Below are 11714 nucleotides of genomic sequence, written 5' to 3'. Positions count from 1 at the left end.
TTACTTAGCTTGGAAGGCATTGTTGGTTCCCCTGTGGTCGAGGTCATGACACAGGCATCCTACAGTCACGGCTAAAATTTCCACCTCAGTGAGAATCTCCTGAAACCCAGCAGTCTGGGAAGAATGGAGAAATGGCAGTGGTCACTACTTGGGGAGGAAGGCTGGACAAGGTTTGTCGGCTGAGCAGCCACCAGCAATATTTTCATCACGTCATTTAAGGGCATGATGGACTGCCACTCCCTTTGAAGACAGAAAGCTGGTGGTCAGATGCACAGGCTAAGGTCCCCATAGTGATGAATTAAGTCCTGTTATAGTGCCCATGCTGGTATGCCAGGACAAAGTTCAGATTATTTTGTTCACTCTTTAATGAAGGGTTGCACCAACCAAATACGGTGACAGGTTGGCAAAGACCCAAAGCAAAATGTGTTTTGTGAGTCTACGTTTCAGTGATGAACATTATGCTCACTGGTAGGGGAGAGAAGGGAACTGGGTATTTAGAAATGAATGCTGTAACCACCAGATGCCACTCAAATGAAAGCCAGCAAGAACAAAATGAAACGTTTAAAACATCTTAAAGATGTACTGAAAGAAGCAACTTAGAAGAACCCCAGTTGTGACTTCCTAATACTTTAGACTTTATCCTGTAAACAAACACCTTAATTTAAAGTATTCTGGTGGTTAGATTAAATTTAAACAATTTTATTATCTTTATTTATTTATTGGATAGAGACAATCAGAAATGGAGAGGGGTGGAGAAGATAGAGAGGAAGAGAGACAAAGATACACCCACAGCCCTGCTTCACCACTAGAGAAGCTTTCCCCCTGCAGTTGGGAACCGGGGGCTCGAACCTGGTAACTATGTAACCAAGAACAGCCATGGATCCTTGGTTCCTTGGTGGTCCTTCCTGGAGTTCAGAAGGGACACAAACCTCTGCAAAAGCAAGTCTGTACATATTTTGGTCCAAGGCCTTTATATTGCATTCCTTTTACTTTGCAAACATCCCACTTCATTACCTGTTAAAATCTTCATCAGAGAGGAGCAGGAGGAAGGTAGGGTACAAATTGCTTTGTTTTCATATGTCCTTCCATCCCAGTGTGGGACCACTAGCCACTACTTGTAAGACACTTCTCTTAAGAGCAATAAAAGCTTTTTTTCTTTTTCTGGGGGGGAGGGGATCCGGTGGTAGCGCAGCCGGTTAAGCGCACATGGTGCGAAGTGCAAGGACCAGCATAAGGATCCCGGTTTGAGACCCCCGGATCCCCACCTGCAGGGGGGTCACTTCACAAGTGGTGAAGCAGGTCTGCAGGTGTTTGTCTTTCTCTCCCCCTCTCTGTCTTCCCCTCCTCTCTCCAGTTCTCTCTGTCCTATCCAACAACAACATCATCAATGACAACAATAATAATAACCACAACAGTGATAAGAAAAAAAAAACAAGGGCAACAAAAAGGGGAAAAAATAGCTTCCAGGAGCAGTGGATTCGCAGTGCAGGCACTGGGCCCCAGCAATAACTCTGGAGGCAAAAAAAAAAGGCTTTTTAAAAATTAGTTATGTTTTTACTACAGAAATAACCAGTAGATTGAGAATGTTGACTATTTTGTTTTTTTAAAAAATGAACTTGGGTCTACTGGTACATTTAGAAACACATACTACAAATTCCTCCTTGCTGGTTCCCACAGATGACTGAGTTTTATCCTTTTCTGAGTCAAGGTATTATGTGATGTCCACCGTATTTCCATAGAGTATAGATACAGTATTAATACTCAGTTATTCATCAAGTACATACACAGTACGGTCTTTGTGAGCCACCCTAACCTAAGAGCTTTATAATTGTTTAGTTTATCTAACTGTCACCACACCTGCTGAGGTAATTATACCCTGAGATAGATGAGGAAACTGAGGTACAGATAAACTAATGTGACCAGAGCCTCACACCTAGAGTAAGTGGTAGAAGTTGACTCTGAGTTTAAACACTGCTGTTTTGTGGCACATGAGAAATGATCTTACCCATTCCCTCTTCCCCACCCTTACACTCACACTGTAGTCCACACATCAGTGCTTTTCAGACTTTCTCTGTGACGTCTACCGCAGAGCTAACTGGTATCCAATGATGGTTTCTTTTCTTAGCTAAATGTTTTCACTTGCTGGAGTTGGAATTTCTTTGCACTATGCCTTCTTATATCCTCCATCTGTCCAGTCACACCTTTGACTAGCTCCTCTGCTGTCCTGGGACTTCCTCCTGTAGCCTAGTCCTGATGTCTGCTTAGACTTGGCTTGCTGCTGGCTTTACGCTCCTGGGCTCCAACTTCTGTCTCCTGCCTCCTACGCCTCTCGTCTTCCCCACTTATTCCCTCATTTTGTGGTAGCACATCCGCTAGTGATAATTATTATTATTATTTAAAATTTTTTTCCTTTTTAATTTTTTTAAAAATATTTATTTTATTTTTTATTCCCTTTTGTTGCCCTTGTTTTATTGTTGTAGTTATTATTGTTGTTGTCGTTGTTGGATAGGACAGAGAGAAATGGAGAGAGGAGGGGAAGACAGAGAGGAGGAGAGAAAGATAGACACCTGCAGACCTGCTTCACCACCTGTGAAGAAACTCCCCTGCAGGTGGGGAGCCGGGGTTCGAACCGGGATCCTTATGCCGGTCCTTGTGCTTTGTGCCACCTGCGCTTAACCCGCTGCGCTACAGCCCGACTCCCGATAATTATTTATTTATTTATTTATTTATTTAAATTTTATTTATTTTATTTATTTATTCCCTTTTGTTGCCCTTGTTGTTTTTTTTTTATTGTTGTAGTTATTATTGTTGTTGTCGTTGTTGGATAGGACAGAGGGAAATGGAGAGAGGAGGGGAAGACAGAGAGGAGGAGAGAAAGATAGACACCTGCAGACCTGCTTCACCGCCTGTGAAGCGACTCCCCTGCAGGTGGGGAGCCAGGGTTCGAACCGGGATCCTTATGCCGGTCCTTGTGCTTTGCGCCACCTGCGCTTAACCCGCTGCGCTACAGCCCGACTCCCTCCCGATAATTATTTTTAACACTGAAAGTTAATGCTTTGTAGACTTTGCTTGACTGTGAATGTTTACTCTCTTACTTTATTGCTAGTTTACCTAACAACTCAAGGAGGAAATACTTCTACCCACAAATTTTTAAAAGCATATTTTATTTTAATGAGGAAGAGAGATAAACTGAGAGAAAGATACCGAGAGAGAGAGAGAGACCAGAGCACTGCTCAGCTCTGGCCCATGATGGTCTGGGGGATGGAATCTGGGACTTGGGAGCCTTAGGCACCAAAGTCTTTTTGCATAACCACTATGTCATCTCCCTTACCCTTACTCACACTTTTTGAAGAACTGCTGCATTGTTTTCTAATTTCCAAAGTTGCTTTTAAGACGTTTTATCATTACTACTCTTAATATTTTGAATATTTCTGGATTGTCTGTACCTGAGATTTGACAGTGTCATAAAGACATGCTTTGGTTTGGAACTCCAGCCCTCTCCCAACCTCCCCTGCATCATTTTGTTTGGTAAGTCTGTTTCATCAAGATATTCATCTTTTTCTCTACAATATCCTTGTCACCATTAAAAATATATATATTTTTTCTATCCTGGGAAGTGGGACAGAGGCAGAGCTCTTGACTCACAAGCATGGGGTCCCTAGTATAATCCCAGCACCACATGTTAGAATGTTGCTCTGGCCCTTAATCTACCTATCTCCTGTGAAATAAATCTTTAAAATAAGATATGTGTGTATATGTATAATATATGTATATTATATATTACATCAATACATATTTATTTTTTTAAATTTTGTTGTTCTCCTTGAATGAAATGTTTAATTGATAGAATTTATCAATTTCCTTATTTTCTTGTCTCCTTTTGATTGCCTATTATTCATTTTTTCTTTTTTCCAAGGAGTAAGAATATTTTTAATTTACAAGTATTTTCTTTTTTTTTTCTTTTCCAGTATAAGCATTTTTTTTAATCTGCTACCCATTTTTAATAGTTAGAAATTTAGGGAGGCATTTGATAGCATAGTGTTTATCTCATGTCTGAGGCTCTGAAGTCCTAGCCAGGTTCAGTCCTCTGCATCACCACAAGCCAGAGCTCAGTACTCTGGTTAAAAAGAGAAAAGGAAAGAAAAAAAAAAGAAAAGAAAAGGGAAAAGAAATAACTGTGATGTTTATTCTTTTAATTTCAAATAAAATTATATGACTGTGCATTATATTGATCTTTGCATCAGTCTGTTTCTCACCTGCATTCTCTCATGGTCCACATCAGAAATGTAAAACAGTGAACTCAAATTATCTAGGAAAAGAGATAATCAAGGCATATAGACATGGCTACCATATCCCCCCCATTCCAGAAAAGTCTAGCACTCCTCTTCCTGCAGTGACAGCCCTTTACTAGGCTAACATGTTTGTTGTGATAGCCCTAGTCTCTAACTACTATATGCTATTATCATTTGAACTTCAAAGGACCAACACAGGAAGATGGATGTGCAGTGTCTCCCAGGCCATTGAGTGATACCCTATCACTTAGCCAACATAGGAATTTAAATATTTAGGATAAGCTCCTGTTTTAAAGATGATTCAGTACAACACTAGTGGGCAAAGGACTATGACCATCGCCTTATGATTCTATAGTATTCAAAAAGGTGTAAAAAACAAAACAAAACAAAAACCCCTCCATTTTTGGGTTCTGGTGTATGATGGTGGAAAAGAGTTTAGGTTGTGGAAGAGAGTGTTTTGCAGACACCTTTTACAGGGCATGAACAGAAGATCTTATCTATATGAAAACAACTGGACTGTAAATCATTAACCTCACCCAGTAAGGTGGGGAAAAACATCAACCTCCTTCAACCAAAAAACAAAAATAAAACAAAACAAAAGAACTCAAACTCAAACAGCCAGTCATCCTATCAATGCTAGATAGTACAGAGGTTCCATTCATTTCAGTCATGTTGTTAAGTATTTGTTCTGTACGATGTCAGTGACTCTAGGGAAAGTCATATGGGGTAACATTATCTAAAGTTAATACTTCTATAGCATTTAGTACATGTCATCAACTGTTCTAAGTACATTTATTTAAGTTCATTTAGCTCTTACAAGATCCCTCAGAGAGAGAGAGGCACTGTTCTTATCCTCCTCATTTTATAGATTAGGCTATTTATTTTTTCTTTTTAAAAATTTATTTATAAGAAGGAAACGCTGACACTGACACTGGCTTATGCTGGTGCTGGGGATTAAACCTGGAGCCTTAGAACCTCAGGCCTGGAAGTCATTTTGCATAACCATTATGTCACATCCCAGCCCTACCAGGCACTTTGGATCATAACAGGCATATGTGTAACACTGCAACTTTATGAAGTCTCAATAGATGATGCATTAAAAAAAAAAAAGATTGTCCCTAGGCATTTATCAAAATGAGATAATATCACTAATTTGAAGGGATATACACACCCCCATGTTCATAGCCACATTATCCACAATAGTAAAAATTTGGAAGCAACCAAAATGTACCTCCACAGATGACTGGCTAAAAAAGTTATGGGACAGTAGCACAGCAGGTTAAGCGCAAGGACCAGCGGAAGGATCCCGGTTTGAGCCCCCAGCTCCCCACCTGCAGAGGAGTCACTTCACAGGCGGTAAGCAGGTCTGCAGGTGTCTATCTTTCTCTCCCCCTCTCTGTCTTCTCCTCCTCTCTCCATTTCTCTCTGTCCTATAAAACAACAATGACATCAATAACAACAACAACAACTATAACAATAATAAAAAAACAAGAGCAACAAAAAGGACAAATAAATAAATTTAAAAAGTTATGGGATATCTACTCAATGGAGTACTACTCAGCAATAAAAAAGATGATTTTACATCCTTTGGGATAAAATGGATGGAACTTGAGAACATTGTGCCTAGTGAAATAAGCAAGGAGGTAAAGGAAAGCCACAGGATGGTCTCACGCATATGTGGAATTTAGAGAACTGAACACACATACTTAAACAACCAGACACAACACAACCCATATTTAAATTGGGAACACCGAAGTGTTTTATACCTGGGGGGGGGGAGAGGGGAGACACAGACTTTCAGTTACAGGGAAGATGTGAAACTCTAGTGCCGTCACTATTTAGTCCTATCAATAGTAATATGACGTGGGGGGTTGACAGATTTAGTATCTCAAGTTCCCTAACTGCCTTGACTATAGCCCAAAGCACAAATATTACCTTTTGCTAATACTTATCTTACATTTGAAAAATGATCAAACTCTGGTAAGGGGATTATTGTTCATGGAGCTCTAAAAGTGTACCTGAAAATATAGCTCTGCAAGCATCTAAATCAACTATAGCTTTAGGCCAGACAGGTCAAGACCTTTCTACCTTGTAAGTATTTAAAATTAAAGAAAAAGACTGTCAGCATGTACATCAACAAGTTACTAGTAGCGTGATCACAAGTACCTTAACATAATTTTTCTTGTGTCCAAAACTTCCATAAGTAACATTTCCTAGTAAGAAAATATCTCCTATGTGCCTTTGAAGCCCTTCTTGTTTATGAACGAGGCCCATGTTCTGCCAGACTATCCTAGTTTAGAATAAAATGGTGGAATCTTGAATAGTGTCCATCTATCTGTTTATCCATTCTCTGAGCACTTACTCCATTCCAGGCAGCAGCAACATTGGAGAAGATTAAGTATGATCCTATCCTGAGCCTTGCTGGACAGATAAACCAGGTCAGATCTCACAGAATCTGAGGCGGTCCCTTTCTAATGAGAAGCCTTCACCATGCTGGCTGTGCTTTGCAGAAGCAAGTAGCTGTGGTAATGATCAGCTGCTTTCCGCTTACAGCAGAAGGTAAATTATGCACTGCATGTCCCTTGGTATGTACACAGCTTTGACACCAGAAAATGAGGAAGAGCCACTCAGAATTCTGCCTTTACATTTCTTCCTGAACCTGTCTGTTGGAGGCACTGAATGAGGAAGGATCACCTGAGTTCATTTTGTTGATTCTCAAACCTGGTAGTGGCAAACCCAGTGATAAACTGGGCATTCCCCAATAATTGCAGAATTGCTTTTTTTTTTTTTTTCCCCCTGTGAATCTTCCTCCATGGGTGTAGATGACTACTGCATTGGAGTGCTTAAGGCTAAGGTTGAGGGGGACCATAATAGTATCTTGTAGTATTTTATCTTCCTTCCTCTTTTTCTCTCTTTTGGATAAAACACCAAATGCATTCAATCTCTCTAGAAGGGTTTGCACACCACATCCGCATGTCTCAACACAGACAAATGACTTCAATGTGGAAGTAGTGTGAGCATGGGGCTATGGCAGCATTTACAGAAGAAACACTTAACATCTGGCATTTTACAGTGCCTGGTGTGGAGAGTGTTCCAGGGTCACTGTTCTGGGTCTGGTATTTTACACATTCACTTTAGTCAAAAAGTGTTGTTTGAAGGTCTCACTGCAAATGCCATATATAAGGTATTGTGTCTTCTAAAAATAGTTTTCCAAATTACATTGTTAATGACTGGTCCAACTCAGCTAGGCCATCCTTTACATACAGTGTCTATTCATGAAACTTAGATCTCTTAACAAGGTCAAAGTTTCCTTGAGAAGGATGCCTTCCGCCACCCCCCCACCCCCCCAATTCAGTGTAAATCCAGCATCTATCCCAGTCACGGGCAGATCAGAATGCTCAGACTTGTTAGTCCTATGTTTGGGCTTCATTTGCATTTACACCAAGTTTAGCATGCTTCTTTTTTGGAACTCTCTTTTATGTCTTTCAAGATGAAATGACCATCTCTTAACATAAATCCTAGGGGCTGGTTGATAGATATCAAACTGTTAAATATGTTTCTAAACAAAAATTTCGAAGCAGAGGACTTTATAAAGATTTATGGTGGAAGCAGATTTCTATTACTTATCAAGAGTGCTTATGAATAAATGTATGTTAGTACTTGATGGCCCAAATGTATATTAGTAGTTGAAGCCCAAACATGGCTCTGACTTATCAAGATGTAACTGATGATATAAATGAAGTTATGAAGTTTAGTGAGAAAGGGGAAAAATGCAGTAGTGCATGAGTCACATCCCAACTTTATAACATCTCAATAGATGATTCATTAAAAATGGGCTGCTAGGATGTACATCAAAATGTTACCAGTAGTGCGGTCACAGATGTTTTATTTATTTATTTATTTATTTATTTATTTATTTTCTTACCAGCGCACTAATCAGCTCTGGCTTATGGTGGTTTGGGGGATTGAACCTGGGACCTTGGAGCCTTAGGTATGAGAGTTTCTTTGCACAACCATTATGCTATCTACTCCTGCCACATTTTTTTTTTCTTTGTGCTTAAAATTTTTAAAAAGACCCCTTTACTTGTCAACTTAAGGTATTTCATTTGTGATGAAAGAACAAAGGACATAACAGCTATTTATAATTAAATCTTCACTATGAAAACAATTCTACTGGATAAATCACATCTTTAAATTTAATGGTCATATCTCTTGGAGTTTACAGTGAAGTTTGTCTGCCAATATTTGAATATGATGAGCTGAAAAACAGTACCACTTTGAGGTTCAGACACCAGGACCTTCCCAGCTGCCAGAGTACTTCCCCAGGACCATGCTTACACCTCTTAGTCAGCAACACATGGAAAGCAACACAGATCAGTTGTAGTCGGCCTAATTGTTCACTGAGGTAGAATAATTTTGATCAAGTTTGCTTCTTTTTTTCCATGATGAATGTAACCAAATATTGACTTGGCCTTAATTAAATATTGATCTAAGTCTACAATAATCCTTTACTTATCAAGTTCACAGTTGGGAAGACCTTACAGCCTACACTTAAAATAATTTCTTTTATGACCAGAAGTTTCTGAAGGCATTTATTGTCAAATAGTAAAAATCCAAATCATGTTTGGGATCTACTTTGACTCTTAACTTCAAGTAATATTTCAAATGCTTGACCATGTAAGTATTAAAAGGTAAGACAGTAAAACTTAATGGCCTCTCTCGTGTAATTATATATGCTGAATAAATATTTGATGAGTGAACAAAAATATTGTGTTAGTCAAATTCATTTAGTTATTTGAACTGCTTCCAAGACTTAATTTTAATCTATTTGATATCATGATTAAAAAAAACATTTGTTTTGGAAATCTAAAAGGCATAGAAAAAATGCTATGACAAAAATTTCATGCATTAATTATCTAACTTCAACAACAATCCATGCTTTACCAGTCTTGCTTCATCTATCTTTTGCACAGACATGCACTGTTCTGTTTGCTACAGCACTTCAAAGTATACTTCTGGACTCCATCAGTATTGTTATAGTCTCGTGACGTCCTGATGTGGTAAAATAAAAATCTGTCAATGTGACTCTGCCTTCTTATAACTGTGTCCTGAAGCCCCACCTCCCCAGATCCCCACCATAAAAGCGAGAGACAGGCTGGGAGTGTGGATCAGTCTGCCAATTCCCGTGTTCATTGGGGAAGCATTTACAGAAGTCAGACCTTTCACCTTCTGCATCCCATAACGATTCTGGGCCCACACTCCAAGAAGAATAAAGAATAGGGAAGCTATTAGGGGAGGGGATGGGATAAGGAGTTCTGGTGGTGGGAATTGTGTGGAATTGTGCCCCTCCTATCCTATAGTCTTGTCAATATTTCCATTTTATAAATATAATTTTTTTAAATGTGCAAAGAGGTATACAAATGGTATAAGGCAACATTCAGAGACCCTGGCTCTCCACCTGGAGGGGAGTCGCTTCACAGGTGGTGAAGCAGGTCTGCAGGTGTCTTTCTCTCCCCCTCTGTCTTTCCCTCCTCTCTCCATTTCTTTCTGTCCTATCCAACAATGACATCAACAATAACAATAATAACCACAACAAGGTTACAACAACAAGGGCAACAAAAGGGGGAAAAATGGCCTCCAGCAACAGTGGATTCCTGGTGCAGGCACCGAGCCCCAGCAATAACCCTGGAGGCAAAAAAAAAAAAAAAAAAGACGTTTAAAAATATCATTTCTACTTCAATTTAGATAATTCAATAAACAGCTTCAAGTCTGTAGCACTTTTTGTAGAAAAAAAGGAAAAGCATACAGCCTTCCAACACTGGAAATATATGTGCTTTACAATGCTTTAAGGACAAAGAGTGTCTTGATCATCTTGAAACATGTTTCATTTTTTATGATAAATTACTGACAAGCTGAATATTATATAACATGTAGCTTATAAGTACAGAAAATGAAGCAGACTACTTGGTGAACTTTAATTGTGTGGAAACAAACTTCTCCAAGTGCCATAAAAAGCCAAGTCGATGAATTTCAAATACGTGAGACCCCCTTCAAAGCTTACCACAAATTTTTACTACTTACCACTGAGTAAAATTAAACACTAAACTCCCGAAAAATTAAAACTTTTTAAAGCTCTCAACCTGATACCCTTTGGTGCCACGTTCCAGTCCTTCCCCCAAAGTGACTCTGCTAACTCATAAACTGTGGAAAATGGCGGCTGTGATAAATGGCTGCGACTCTGCTGCTGGGTCTCCCTGACCTGGAGGACTGGGCTGGCGTCATAAAACACAGAGCGACAGATTAAGCAGTTTACTAACACCATAAAAATCTCGAGAATAAATTCACTTTAATAAAAAATCCTATATTGCAACCATGCAACTCTATCCCAGAGCCCACATACATTTCCTTACAGGTCTGTGTCCACGAGCGAGAACTTTCTCTTTCCCTGAAATGCCAGGATGATTATGTTCATATACTTTCAAAATTTACATGTTCTAAGGAAAATACCCAGTGTTGGCTGATGGTGCAGGAGAATTTATTTTCACTAGAAAGGGAATGACCCATAACTCATGAATGGCAGCGCTTAAAGTGAGTTATGGAGGCTACTCTCCTGTGTGAGGAAATGGATTGGATTATCCTTCTGCCCAATTGTATGTTTGGTTATTAGCCCTTCAGGTTCTTAATTATGTGGCTTTGCCTTTTTCCTTTTATAAAAGAAATGGGGATGTGCATGTACAAACTATTGTATTTACTGTCAAATGTAAAACATTAATTCCCCAATAAAGAAATTTTTAAAAAATGTGGATGAGGGGAATGCCAGTTAGAAGCCTCTGAGATGTAGCCTGAGAATACAAAAACCTTAAATGATAAAAGGCAGGAGTCTTAAATGTAATTTAAGTATAGTATTCACATTGATTAGCTCCATGGTTAATCTATAAAGCCTTGTGCTGATATTCTGCAAAAAATATTCAATTCTGTTTCTTCCCTAAATAAACATTTCTGTCTCTGAAGAAGTCAAAATAGATCTAAAAATTAAAGAATTAGCAAAGATATTTTGTTATATTATTATGGCAATGCTGAAATTTATTTAAAAATAAGGCTAACAAGTTACTACTTTTATTGATAAGGAAATACAATGCAAAATTATGCTTAATGACTACAAATATGATTATTATTTTTTTAATTTTTACTTTATATAGTCAGTTACAGAACAAAGCATGGGCTGTTTGTACCTTCCAGTGTTGCAATCTGCAAATAAAATTAGTTTTCTGTTGAGATTAGGGCACTAGATATTAACCAAAAATATGCTATTTAAAAATTCAATATGTTTGTCATTCTTAGAGGAAGGGGAGGTTCCCATTGTGCTGGTAAGATCTTAGAGATACCACTGTCTCAAAAAATCAAGGAATTTCCTGAAAATGG

The 11714-nt window shown here is 38.7% G+C and overlaps 1 protein-coding gene across 1 annotated transcript in view; it reads right to left on the bottom strand.

Moving 5' to 3' along the window:
* The window catches only part of PDE11A (phosphodiesterase 11A), a 349760-nt gene continuing 338046 nt past the window's right edge, over nucleotides 1-11714 (bottom strand). Inside the window, exon 13 of the mRNA XM_060178283.1 lies at nucleotides 1-114. Within this exon, the coding sequence (XP_060034266.1) occupies nucleotides 1-114 (114 nt within the window). The remainder of the gene's footprint in view (nucleotides 115-11714) is intronic.

The sequence above is a fragment of the Erinaceus europaeus genome, chromosome 18, assembly GCF_950295315.1.
Source record: "Erinaceus europaeus chromosome 18, mEriEur2.1, whole genome shotgun sequence".
Taxonomy (NCBI): Eukaryota; Metazoa; Chordata; class Mammalia; order Eulipotyphla; family Erinaceidae; genus Erinaceus; species Erinaceus europaeus.
Note: the sequence above shows the minus strand (reverse complement) of the source record. Positions and strands in the feature narration are given on the sequence as shown.